Raw genomic sequence first — 14,534 nt, forward strand, 5'->3', positions numbered from 1 at the left:
TTAGCTCAGTGGTTTTGCCGCCTACTGTGCAAGCACAAGGACCCAAGTTCGATCCCTGGTACCAAAAAACAAAAACAACAACAAATAAAATGGAACTAGGTAGACTGAGGAGGTAGATTCTGCATAGAAATTTTTATCATCAATACAAATTTCATCTGTTTTTTTAGAAGAAACATTAGAGATAGCTCAATGAATATGCCAAACTTAGTAGGTCTGTATTTTTGCTTAATACAAAATGTTTTTAAATTTAAATGTAATTCCCATATAGCAATAACATTCTCATCTCTGAACTATCTACTAATTCCATTATGGGTGCCAAGAAACCATTACATTATCTAGAATATAACCTTCATTATGCTTTTAAAAAGTGCATGTGTGAAATGTTGGTTTTGATGTAAACCTCATAATTTAAAATTTAACATTTAAATTAAGTAGGCTACCATTTTCAATATCATCTATAGAAAGTTAAATTAGAAAGTTAAATTAATGTTAGAATATAGAAAGCTAAATTATATAGAAAGTTAAATTAATGTTAGAAATGAATCCAATATAGAAAGTAAAATTAATGTTAGAAATGAGGATTCACAGTTCACCTTTTCAGGGTTGTATTCAGTGTTTCACATTTATGCTTTACAGATGAACTCAAATCTAAACAATCCTAGTGCAGCGTTCTATTAATTAAGCAGTTTTCCAAAGATGGAGAACATTGTACTAATCTAGTTGTGATGTTTTGAGGATTCATAACTTTAATCTGTTATAACATTATGGAATCCATAGCTCAATGTTGTGTAGAAAGGCTTCAAAGAAATTTTTTGTTGTTGGAATAATACTATTTATGTAAAGAACAAAACCCTCCAATTTACTAAAAGTTTATCTAAATACTACTAGTCAAGTCTGAAACTGTGAACTGATATGACTCATTTGGATCAAGTCAGTTGCCACTGGGACATTTCTGTCCTCTTCTATTAATTTTACAGCCAAATGAAAGCAGCTCAGTCCAACACAACCAAGGTGCTTGGGCTGTCTGTACCTTCATTTTATTTTTTAGGTACTGGGGATCGAACTCAGTACCTCGTGCTTGTGAGGCAGGTGCAGTACCACTGAGCTAAATCCCAAGCCCTGTGCCTTCATTTAGACAGGAATCTGTCCAGTAAATTCACAGCTAGAGAAAATGTCTCCGAATCAAAGCCAAAGAACCGAGTTAGACTAAGATCTTTCACTTCAGAGTCCGTCAGCCTTGCAGTCATTCTAAGGCCATTATCATGTGTAGATTCAATTAGTCTCAAGCCGCAGCCCTTTGGCTGACATTGTGTTCCCACAGGGTATTCAGCTGGCACAGGGGCAGTTTCTGGGAGTCAATTGTCAGTACTTCTGTTATCTTGGTAGAGCCTGCGGCTTCTCAGCCTGATCACAATCACCTCAAAGGACACTCAAGGGCAGGAGGGGAGAGGCCCGGGGAGGGAGAACTGTCCTGGGTGGAGTCCTGCCCTCCTCCCAGTTGGACCCCAGCACAGGGGGTCTTGCTTTTTCCTTGTCCCATCCTACACCCTTGGCTTTGCCTTGTGGATAGGCATGGTGCCTTCCATCAAGACGGACCATCTTAGTCTTGAGGTGCACATGTTCCCCTCAGAGGGTGTAGGTATGTAGGTGTATGTGTGATTTATCGTACAGCCTTAGGAGAGTATTGGAGGTGCTGTTACTCTGGGCCAGTTGGTAGAAACTGGACCTGTCCCGGGGAAACCAGGGTGTTCTTTACACAGGAGAGATAGGAACGTCAAGCCAAGGTCATCACAGGTGAAGCCATGCAGGGGAAAAGGACAGAGTAAAGGAAGTGCTGGGTTAAACGGAGTCCTAGAGAAATAGTTGAGGCAAGAGAGTGCGGTGTTGAGGGAGGAGGAGAAGCTGGAGTGGGTGCCCCGCAGGGTCCCAGAGAAGAGCCTACTTACTTTTGCTTCTGTTGTTTGAGGAGCAGAACCCTTTTGAAAGAGTCCTCATTGGATATGATTATCTGCAGTGAAGTCATAGACCTAAAGAGAAGGGGCTTTTATCTTTTGTGAGGTAAACGTGACTTCCTATCTGTCAGCTTTGCATTTATAGTCATTTAACCAAAATCTAATGCAGGTCCAATTTAAATCCAGATGCCATTTCTTTTATAATTTACCCTAAGTTACTACTTATTAGTCAAACATAGTGAGTATAAGCACTACAGGCTTAAAGTATTGTAAATTTCTAGGTCAAGATGTAGAACATATTTGTCTTATAAGATTGAGTCTTGTAATATAGAAAATCATCATAAATAGCACTTCTGTTTCTTCTGTGGAAAATAAGATTCTTTGGGTAGTCAACAGAAAACTAGGACAAGTGAATATTTTGCATTTTAGTGATTTTTACTTGGCTGTCTTCCCTCCAGTGCTTTAGTATGAAAAATTTCAAACATAGAAAATAATTGAAATAGATTCTCTACTTAACATTTTACCATATTTGCTTCATTGCATCAAGCAAATTGACAGGCAGTTTTTCCAAGTGGTTTTTTTTCTTTTTTCCAGGATATAATAATTAATCTGTTACCACACTTTGTCCAGATGTTTCCAGCTGGCCCTTTTTCTTCTAGAAACCCAAGGTTGCCAATAATCACTGTCAAACTTAAAATTATTTTTTAAAAGGCCTGGTAAATGGTGTTAAATCTTGTTAGTGCCCTCTCTCACAGCTGCTTTATAATCCAGACAATTCTAATTTTTAAAATGATTGAAAATAACTTACAAATGGTTTTTTTTTTCATTAAGTTGATTGGTACATTTTAGGTGTACAATACAGTTAGATTCATCTCTCCTTTACATGATGTATCTTGGTTATTTTTTCCCCTTCCCCAGCCCTCCCTTCACCCCGTCCTCCCTTCCCTATTTACAAAAACTTTGTTTCCTTTTTTCCCTTTTCTTGTATTTTTTTCTTTTCCCTCCTTTCCTTTCCCCTTCCTCTCCTACTACCCCTACTCCTTAGATCTTTTCTTCCTATTTCACAATATCAATTATACATTTTGATCCTCATTTACACTTTTAGTTTTTCACACCAGAGAAACTATTCGGTATTTACACGTGTGTCCTATTTATTTCACTGAAGAGTATGGCCTCAATGTGCATCCGTTTAGCTATAAATGACTCTAGTTTCTCGTTCTTTATGACTGAGTAGTACTCCATTTTATTAAAAAACCACATCTTCTTTATCCAGTTTCCAGTTGATGGGCACTTGGGCTGTTTCCAAGCTTTAGCTATTACAAACTGTGCCACTATAAACATGGGTGCACATATATCGCTGTGGTATGATTCTTTTAATTCTTTGGGGAAGATCCCCAGCAGGGGTACAAAGGGTTTTTAACATCACTTAAGAAATGTTAAGCTAGTGTCTGCTTATGTTGTTTTCAGAGTAGAGCGATCTACAGACCAAGTCATCAAGCCCGTCAACGTGGGCGCTCTGTCCAAATGGGTCGGGAAGATACCTCCGGATGTGCTCCAGGACATGGCCGCGATTGCGCCCATGCTCGCCAAACTCGGATACGACCCATATGCCAACCCCCCGAACTACGGGAAGCCCGACCCCAAAATCCTTGAAAACACTAGAAGGGTAAGTGAGATTTTTTAAGTGATTGTGAAAATTAGACATGGCCCTGTTTTTCTTGCATTTTTATGCTCAGAAAATTATGTTAAGTTAGAATACTTCTATCTGTAGAATGCCTAACCAGGCTGACGCTGACCCTTCCCAAAAAAGGTGGGGACATTTCTCTCTGTATCTGCCTAACATCTAGGAATGGTACTCGCAGTTGGGGAGATTTATTCGTATACCCAGTGTTCACAAATTTGCAGCAGAATTGTCAGTGACTTTACTAGTTTCCTTTTCCTTTAAATCTAATGGCCGCTTTACTTTTTTTTTTTTTGGTACCGGAGATCAAACTTGGGTCCTTGCGCTTGCACAGCAGGCGGCGAAACCGCTGAGCTAAATCCCCGGCCCTGGCCACTTTACTTTTAAGCCTTTTTTTAGGTGAGGCATATTTTCCTGATTCCCCACAGCCTGACATTAGCTACATGAGAAGGTTAATCGAACACATACACTGTCCTGGCCCTCTAATCGAGAGGGAGTTGGTATTAAAATGAAACTAATGTCAGGCCGGGGATTTAACTCAGTGGCGCTGCGCCTGCCTCGAAAGTGCAAGGTCCTGAGTTCCATCCCTGGTATTAGGGAAAAAAAATGAAACTAACATTTTTCTTTTAATATGTTAAGCTCGTATCTTTTCCAACTATTGTTTCAGAAGTGCTGAAAACCCAATGAGCTAAGCTAAGGAAATACCCTGTGGGTTTGGTCTATCTCAAATCAGACCCCCTTATACATTCTTTAATTTTTTTATTATGGTAAGAAATACATAACATACGTTTACCATTTTGTCAACTTTTAAGTGTACAGTTGAGCAGCATTAAGTACATTCACATTGTTGTGCACCCGTCACCAGCGTCTGTCACCAGAACTTTTTTCATGTACCCAAGTTAACCCTCCATCCCCATTAACCTGTGAGTCCCATGCCCATCTGCCCCAGCCCTGGCAGCCACAGTCCTACTTCCTGTTTCTCTGTGTATTTTTTTTTTTTGAAACAAGAATTCAAACAAGACAACCATGTTACCATAAATTTAGTGAGAGGCTATTTGATTTCAAGATTAAAATGCCTTGGCTTTCTCTGATATTCTGATATTTATATGTTTCCTTCATTCCTCACAACCTTTATCATCTGTTTTTCTTTTGATACTTTTAACTGACAAACAAATGGGACAGATTTATTTGATTTGTTTGTTTGTTTGTTTGTTTTTGGTACCGGGGATTGAACTCGGGACCTTGTGCTTGCGAGGCAGGTGGTGGAACCACTGAGCTAAATCCCCTGCCCAGGACAGATTTATTTGATGAGGTTCATTTCCGTGTGGATTCCTTTCTCTTAGGTATTACTTCCATTTCCCTTTTTCAGTTCATCATTCGTGGCAATACATGTAGGAAGAGCTGTCTTACTATAAATGATCACAGGAAGACAAGAGTTTTATTTCTAGTAATCTCTTTTTATACTTTTCATATATATTGTATACATTTCATTATAAAGATATATACATTTTATTATAACAATGTTATAAAAATATAAGTGCACAATATAGCACATATAACTAAAAAAGTAAGAGAATAAAAATCACCTATGATGTTACCACCCAAATACATACTATAGTATTTTAAAGTATTCCCCTTTTTCTCTGCATGTTGTTATATAATATATCATATTATAGAATGTTCATAGTTATGCAATGTATAATCATAGGCGTCATCTTAAATCCTTTTTTTTTTTTTTGTTCTCTGAGACACGGTCTTGCTATGTAGCTCAGACTGGCCTTGAACTCACTATGTAGCCTAGGCTGGCCTTGAATGCAGGGTGATCCTCCATCTCAGCCTCCCAAGTACTGCGATTACAGATGTACACCACCACACTTGGTTTAAATCCTTTCTAAAACACAGTGGTTAATGAATACATGAACAAAGGATATATTTCTCTAGTAGATATTCTGTCATTAATTTTATCTTTATTTTTTGTTGTTCATTCAATTTTTTCTTTGCCAGATTGTGGTAAAGTGAACATCTTTCCACATACTGTACTAAATTTGCTTTATATATGTGAATAATATAAAAAATACTTAAGAACTACCAGGATAACTGAGGTGATTTTATTTTAGATTTTTCTAATTTTAATAGGTTTCATTGCTTAGCATAATTGAACATTTCCATTTATTATTAGTAGAATGTCTGTATTCTTTTATGAACTGCCTCTTAAGTTTTTAAAGTTTTGCTGGGGCTTTAGCTCAGTGGTACCGCGCCTACCTTGCAAGCGCAAGGTCCTGAGTTTGAACCCAGGTACCCCCCCAAAAAAAGAAAATGAAGTTTTTAAAGTTTTATGTGTATGGAAGTTTTGTGAAGTATACTTTGCTAAAAGTGAAGCAGATATCAGCCTAGCATTCTACTTTCATAGTCCTTGATAACCTCTTTGTAATTGATATTTCATAGCTTTCTCCTTTTCAGAATCCTGAAAGGGTTTGTCACAAACCAAGATACACATGTAAGTGATGTTTTGCGGTTTCCCAGGACAGTAGACATTACTGTTTTCTTATATGCAAGTTGGCTTGGCTAGATTATTCTTGGCTTTCTTGAGTGGTAGGTTCGTGAGAATGCTCTGGTTTGAATCTATGTGATGAAAACACATACACATTGTGGCTTTTGAAAGGATTTCAAACTATACACTGGAAGAAAATCTTTTCTTTCCCCCTGACTATCTCTAAAGTGACATAACTTTGAGGAAGAAAGGATAATATAAAATATAATTGCATTTTTGAGCCCTTTATCATATGCATATGGGATGATGTCTTATTTTTTGAGGTTGGGTTTCATATACTTTCTTATCAGTTAGGTCTGTTTCAATCCAAATCTGATGCATCTTCAGAGCTCTGTGTGTATGTGTGTGTGTGTGTGTGTGTGTGTGTGTGTGCACACATGTGTGTGTTCCTACATGCCTGTGCCTGTGGTAATTCAGATGCTTATACATCCAGCATCAATGAACATGAAGTTTCATAAAGGAATACTTGCAAAGAAATCATTGGCTGTCAGAGAAAATGTGACTGAGGAATTTGTTCCTTTATTTATGGTGTGGGAATAGGAAAAAAAATACATTTTGACTGGGAATGTTGACTCTCAATCTCAATATCTAGTCATAAAACTGCTTGTTTTCATACAGTTATGGGGAGTACAGAAGTAAAAATATCTCAGCACATTTTAGAGACATACTGCCCAATTCTGAATATAAAATCATGTGTTCAAGGCTGCTGTGACTCACATGGTAAACTGGAAATGAAGCATTAACATATTCTGCATCCTCTTTCCCACCATAATCTCTAGTCCCAAAACAATAGCACATGTTAACAAATGGTGTTCTCCAGTTACACCTCAGCCTTCTCCCTACTCCGTAGATTCTTTTTTTTTTTTTTTTTTGGTACCGGGGATGGAACTCAGGGCCTTGTGCTTTCGAGGCAGGTGATGGAACCACTGAGCTAAATCCCCAGCCTCATAGATTCTTAACCTCTTTGGACTTAGGAACTTATTTGAGAATCTGGTGAAACTTATGGATCCCTACCTCAGAAATATGGAAACATACATGCACAGAATTCTACCCACAATTTCTGTGGATTCATAGGTGCTCCTTATATTAGTTAGGGTTCTTGAGAGAATCAGTAGAAAATATGTGTACAGTTATGTGAGGGGTTCATTAGGTAGCTCACAGGATCAGGGGCAGGAGAGTCCACAGTGGCTGTGCACACGCTGGAGAACTGAAGGATCCAGGAGCTGCTCAGCCCAAGAAGCTGGAAGCCACAGAACAAGAGGGACCAAGGATGCAGCACTGGCTCAGGTTGAAGGCCTGGAAGCTCCCTGGAAAGAAATTGCTGCGAGGTTGTGGTGGAAGCTTGAAGGTTCTGGGGGCAGATGTCCAAAGGTGACAGCAGCAAAAGACACACCCACTCAGGAAAACGAGTTCAAACACAGGCACGCTCCTTTCTTCTTGCCCTCTTTTGGTCCATTTAGTTGATTAGTGCTGCCCATAACTGGAGTGGGTCTTCCCCTGTCAGTTTGCTAGCCCATATCTGTCACCCACACACCCAGAACTGAGCTGTGGCTTTTGCGAGGTGTTTCTTAAACCAGTTGAGTTGACACCACTACGAACACTCACCTCAAAAGCCCATCAGACTAAGGACTCCAGGTCTATAATCTTCTTGATCAATTCATCCGCCAATATTTGGTGATACTCATGACTCTGTATTTCCCAGGGAGTCTCTGTCCTCTATCCCAGGTCCCTTCTTTCTACCTGCTTCTGTGTGACTCTACCTGGATGCCCTAAAGAAACTCAAATTCAGTGTCCAAAATCAAGCCTGCCATACACACTTCTTCCCTGATGGGCAGAAGCTGGGTAGAATTGTTCACCGCACTGAGCAGGAATCCGGAGTAGGGGTGGGAATGAGGCTCTGCTCATCTACACTTGGAATGAGCCAGAGAGCAGATCTAAGTCAGGCCACAAAAACAATTCAAAGGCCTGGTTGCTAAACTCTGAAAGTGAGTGGAAAAGCAGACTCAAGTATGAATATGAAAACCTGAGTAGACCACATGAGAAAGAGTAAATAGTCAGAAGGAAGGCAGGTCTTGGGGTACAAAACCCAAGTAGCAGATAAGAAGAAATTTGAAGTGTGGGTTCAATCCGCGAGACGTGCAGTAAGAAGCTGCAGCAGTTGAAATTTCTGTACTTGCACGGAAGGTAGCCGGTAATGCATACTCAGTTTCCAGGTTCTGATAACCAGCAAAAACAGCTTCTTCCTGTCCTAGCATTCCTATTTATCCAGTCATCCAAGTTAGGCTTATTTAATCTTGCAGATGACAGGTAAAAATTCTTGAGTAGCTCCACTCTTAGTACAGATAAAGTCCAGATTTGTTAAGAATGACATTTACTTTTCAAAAGATTTGGAGATTTTTTTTTTTTTTTTTGGTACCAGGGATCGAACTCAGACCTTGTGCTTGCGAGGCAGGTGGTGGAACCACTGAGCTAAATCCCTGGCCCTGGAGATTTTTTTAAGTTATCTTGTTATTCTTGATTTCTAATTCGCTGTGGTCAGAGAACACATGTACTATGGCCTCAGTCCTTTGAAATATATTGAAAATTGCTTTATGCCCATCATATATTTATTAGTATGGAGTTCCATAAATATCAGTTAGGTCAAGTTGTGTCATAGTGTTGTTCAATCTCCTAATTCTTACTTGATTTTTGGTTTGGCTTTATAAATTCTGGGAAAAGCTATATGAATGTTGCTTTTTTCTTTCATTGCTATCAATTTTGCTTCATGTATTTTGAATATATATTATTAAGAGCATCCCATTTAGATCTTCTTGGAGAATTAACTTTTACCATTATGAAACATCTCTTCATCTCTGAGTTACTCTTTGGAGATCTACCTTGTCTGATACAAATGGAGCTGCGACAGTGACAGAGTCCTTCTTTGACTATGTATGCAATCTGCATTTTTTTCATCCTTTAAATTTTAACCTATATATTTGTGTTTGAAATGTGTCACTTCTAAACAGATAACACTGGTGTTGTTTGTTCCTTCTTTTTACATACTCTGCATTTTAAATGGAGTATTTAAGCCATAGGTTTGGTGTAAAGACTCAACTGGTTGGCTTAAAATGTACATCTGACTTTTTAATTTAGATCATCTGTCTTTGTTCCTTTATTTCTCTTTTCCTGCTTTGGTTGGATTAACTGATTTTTATAGTATTTAGTTTTATCTTCTATTGGCTATTATTTCTTTTTACCTATACCTCTCAGAACAAGGGGCACAGAGTTTTTCTGTAAAAAGCCACGTAGTAGAGGTTTTATGCTTTGTGAGTGACAAATGGTCTCTTTGTACTTTTCTTGAAGATTCAGATTTTTATCTGGTATCATTTCTTTTCCGCCTCATGAATTTTCTTTAGTGGGTCTTACTAATGAAGGGTATGCTGCTACTAATTCTCTTAGTTTTGTTTTGTTTTTAGCTGAAAATGTTTTTATTTCTGCATTATTTCACAGCATTTTTGCTGGATAGAAAGTTCTAAGTAGACAAGTTTATTGTTTTTGTATTGTTTGTTTTTTACTTTCAGTGTTTGCTATTTATTGGCTTCCATTGCTTTTGATGGGAAGTCAGCTGATATTCTTATGAACTTCATAGTTGTTTTCTCTGCTGTAAAATTCTCTGCTGTAAAATTTTTTTTCCTTTTATATTTGATGTTCAGAAGTTTGACAATAATATTCCAAATTGACTGAATCTTTCCTCTGCTGTCTTCAGTCTGGGCCTCAGCTTTGATTAGTTTTTTTTTTTTAGTACCGGGGATCAAACTTGGGACCTTGAGCTTGTGAGGCAGGCGGCAGAACCACTGAGCTACATCCCCGGCCCTCTTTGATTTGTTTTTAATGAACCTGTCTGTGAATTCATTCATCCTGTCTTCTGTGTCCACTGTACTGTTGAGCCTGTCCAGTGTTGTCTTCATTTGGGATCATTTATTCTCCAGTTCTTGGATTTCCATTTCTCTACCAGAATCCTCCATCTCCTCATTCATTCTCATCTTTCTAAATTCTTGGTCATCATAACTATTTTAAAGTCTTCATCTATTGGTCTGTATTGACATTTTCCCTTAATTATGGGTTGTACTAAGTGCTTCTTCAAATGCCTTAGAGGTTTTATTTTCTTTTTCTTTTTTTTTGGTACCAGGGATCGAACTCGGGACCTTGTGCTTACAGGGCAGGTGGTGGAACCACTGAGCTAAATCCCCGGCCCAGAGGTTTTGTTTTCATACTGCGCCTTTTTTTTAAAAAAAAATAATCCTGGGTTGTTTTTTTTTTGGCACTGGGGATCAAACTCTGGTCCTTGCACTTTCGAGTCAGGTGGCAGAACCACTGAACTAAATCCCTAGCCCCATACTGGGCCTTTTGTATAAAGGTACTGTAGCAAATGGACTAAATAATATATTTTGTTTTATTTTTCTCAGTGAGAACATGTTCCTTCCTCCTTCGCATAGCTAGGGTGAACCGTCAGCAGGGGCTGAACAGTGGCTTTAATTTTACTTCACCCCTAGATTCAAATGAGATTACAGAGATTTGACTTAGATTCCTATGTACTGTAGATAAGGGGCTAATTTCTTTGATTTTATGATAAATGCAGCTGGGAGAAAGCTGGATTGAAGTTCACATGAATCTACTTCACCTCTGGAACGCAGCTGCACCAGGGCCTGGGACCGAGGGCCACGTAGATGGGATCTTTCTGCTTCCCAGCCCTGTTCCCGCCACCACGTGCTCTGCAGGATTCCCTGTGGTCAGGCTGAGGTTTAGTTTTACTCTTGGGGCTCTTCCAGGTTCTAATCCATCCCAGCAGCCCATGCTGTCACTAAAGCTTTGGCTTGTGTCTTTTTGTCTCAGCGCAATCTTTTCATCTATGGCCGTCCTACTTTTTCTGCTCCTTGTACCCAGACTGGGTGGCTGCTACAAGGCAGAAAGATGCTTTTGTTCACCTAGCTAGAAAGAACTCATCTTTCTCTGGAGTTCGATTCACTGAGACTGTTACAAGCGGCACATGCGAAACCACTCGCTGGAGACAGGCTTTTTGTGAGGAAAAGAAAAGTTTATTCCAGGGAACAGAGACTAAAATCTAGGGACTAAAATCAGGGATAGAGTCTGGCAGCTAGCTGGGAAAAGCTGAGTTTATCACATCCATGTGTGAATGGGCTGACATTGGGAGAGAGAAATAGCAGCAGCTAGCTGGAAGGGACTTTATCTGTGAGTGAATGGGCTAACATCAGGAGAGAGATATCAGGAGCTCACTGGGGAAGGAATTAGGCTTCTATAGGAACTGAAGGGGCTAAGGAATCTGGGGTGAGATGTTTATGATTGAGTCCAAGGACAGTCAGCACAGGTGTGTAGACAGTCACTGGACTTTCTGGCTCCAGGGAGATGGTCTTCTGTTTATTGAGAAATAGCCTGTCATTTGCTGACATCGGCCTGTTTGCTTTGTCTTGTTTGTGAAGGACTCACTTAGGTCAGGCATGACAGAGACTTCTTTGCATTCACTACTTTTTGATGGCTTTAAAGAAAAATATGCAGTTTAATTTATCGGGTATTCTCTTGTTTTGATGAGAGCAGTGGTCTTTTGAGACCTACATTCTAACCAGGATGAAACTCTTAGAGTGGCCTTAAGATTCTTATAAACTGGGTGTGGTGGCATAAGCCTATAATTTTAGCACTTGGGAGGCTGAGGCAGGAGGATCTCTATGAGTTCCAGGCCAGCTAAGCTATATAGTGAATTCAAGGCCATCCTGAGCTACATAGTGAGACACTGTCTCAAAACAAAAAGAAAAACATTATTTGCCTTCTGCTAACCTTCCTTTTCAGTCTTATCCCCCCCCCCCCCCCCCGCACCTTGACAAAAATCTTACTAAGTTTCCAGGCTGGCCTCAAATTAGTGATCCTACAGACATGTACCACCACATCCAGCTCCACTTCATCTTTCTTCTTCCAGCCATACCACCCTGTCTGCCTTTCCTTTGCATAGCAGTTTTACACCTCTGTATCTTTGTCCCTTCTTGTTTTCCCTTCTGCCTTGGTTTTCTGGGCTTCCTCTCCTTTTCATCTTACAATTTTGTTCTTTAAGACTCAACTTAGGCCAGGTGTGGCGTCACTTGCCTATAGTCCCAGCACTTGGGAGGCTGAGGCAGGAGGATCACTGCGAGTTTGATGCCAGCCTGAACTATATAGTGAGACTCTGTTTCAAAAAAAAAAAAATGGTAAAAAATAATACATATTGACCGTATCTTGGAGATCTTCCATATCATTACACAAATTATTTGTATTTTTTAAAAGAAATGTACATTTATTAAAAATAAGCAAAAGAGTTTTCAAAGACCATGTCATTTGCATTTTGTATCTTGAGCATCTGAAAATTAATAGATTATGTTAGCTTTCCATTACTGTAACTAAACACCTTTGATAATTTACTTATAAAGAGAACAGGTTTATTTATTTTTGCTCACAATTTTGGAAGTTCCAAAGATCAACTTGTTCCTTTCTTTTTTGGGGGGGAGGGTACTACGGATTGAACACAGGGCCTTTGTACTGAGCTGCATCCCCAACCCTTTTTATTTTGAGATATGGTCTTGCTAAGTCTCTAAATTGCCCAGGCTGGGCTGTCCTAAAAAGAATAAGCTTTATATATAAGACATATATATTTAGTAAAGAAAGAGTTCAAATTGTATTCTAAGATGGGAAGATATAATGCTATAAACATCTTAGTTTTTTGGATATGAATCTATTATTTTGACTCAATTCTAATAGTCTAATGGAGTTTGGAAAGAATAGGAGTGGTAGTGAACAATGTTAAAATGATTTCAAACTTCACCCAGGCAAGAATTACTAAGACTCTCCTTCCCTAGTAATAGTATTAAGAATTCTAGGGTTGGGTATTTAGCTCAGTGGTTCTGCTGCCTGCCTCACAAGCACAAGGACCTGAGTTCGATCCCCAGTACCAAAAAAAAAAGAATTCTTCAAAAAATTCTCATAGCACTGCGCAACTTGTAAAATATCTTATTGTTTAGAGCCAGATATTTCTAATTATGCATTATGACTCAAGTTTATCCTTCTTTATGGCAGAATAGTACTCCATTGTGTGTAAACACCACATTTTCCTTATCTGTTCATTCTGTTGATGGACATATAGCCCACTTTCAAGATTTAGCTCTTACAGTATGAATTGTGCTGCTGTAATCATGGGTATGCATGTATCACTGTAATACAATGTCTTTAATTCTTTTGGGAAAATACTTAGAAGAGGAATAGTTGGATCAAGTGGAATTTCTAGTTTTAGTTTTTTGTTTTTGTTTTTGAGACAGGGTCTCACTATGTAGTTTGGGCTGGCCTTGAACTCACTGTGTAGCCCAAGCTGGCTTTGAACTCATGGGAATCTTCCTGCCTCAGCCTCCTGAGTACTGGGATTACAGATGTGCACCACCATACCTGGCCTTCTCTCTGGCATTTTATATCAAGTATATGTGTTAGTTACTTTTCTTTCCTTGCTGAAACAAAATACCCAACACCCAAAGTTAAAGGGAGAAAGATTTATTTGGCTTACAGTTTGTAGAGGTTTCAGTCCCTAATTGGCTGGCTCCAAGGCAGGGTGGCAGAGGGACAACAGTTCATAGCAGTGGAAGAGAGCAAAACCAACAAGGGAGAACTTAACAGTGTCTTTTTGCTCCTTTTATCTTATTCAGACTACTGTGGACAGGTAGCACTCACACCCTTAATCCTAGTGCTCTTGGGCCTAGCATTGGACTATGAATCAATTCCAGCCTCACACACTCTAGATTCAGTCACCTCTGAAAAACTCCCACCTGAAATCGTATGAGGTTTTGGGGGGGACATCTAAACACAAGACATAATAGTCTATAAAAGTTTTTGTACTGATGTTCAGTGCATATATATATATTTACAGTTGTAATCTCTTAGTGAGTTATTCCCTTTGACAATACTTAGTGGTCTTTGTCTCTTCTGAGTAAGTCTACTTATCAGATATAAGTATAGTTATTCTTACTTGCTTTTGGGCTTCGTCCCACAAAAGTATCATTTTTTTCTTTGTAATTTTCCACTTTTCACTGTCAGTCTGTGTATGTATTTGCAGATGAGGTGTGTTTCTTGCAGGCAACTTATAAGTGGATCATGTGTTTTGATGCAATCTGCCAGTGTTTTTCTTGGAAAATTAAGACCATTTATATTAAGTATTATTATTGAAAAGTATATAGTAATTCTTATCATTTTGTTGTTTTTCTAGTGTCTAACTCATTCCCGATTTTTATTCATATACTTTCTCAGTGAGGTTTTTCACTTTCTCTTGGTCATGTGGAAGCTGTGT

At 38.9% G+C, this 14,534-nt stretch overlaps 1 protein-coding gene across 8 annotated transcripts in view; it reads left to right on the forward strand.

Moving 5' to 3' along the window:
* Tpst1 (tyrosylprotein sulfotransferase 1) overlaps positions 1–14,534 on the forward strand; it is a 109,343-nt gene that overhangs the window by 71,753 nt on the left and 23,056 nt on the right. For all 8 annotated transcript variants that reach the window (XM_021254327.2, XM_021254328.2, XM_087195753.1 and 5 more), the window contains exon 3: positions 3,420–3,618. In XM_021254327.2, coding sequence (XP_021109986.1) covers positions 3,420–3,618 — 199 coding nt within the window. The remainder of the gene's footprint in view (positions 1–3,419; positions 3,619–14,534) is intronic.

The sequence above is a fragment of the Heterocephalus glaber genome, unplaced genomic scaffold (genome assembly GCF_053883595.1).
Source record: "Heterocephalus glaber isolate CG9 unplaced genomic scaffold, H.glaber_assembly_v1.0 deba00001610, whole genome shotgun sequence".
Lineage (NCBI taxonomy): Eukaryota > Metazoa > Chordata > Mammalia > Rodentia > Bathyergidae > Heterocephalus > Heterocephalus glaber.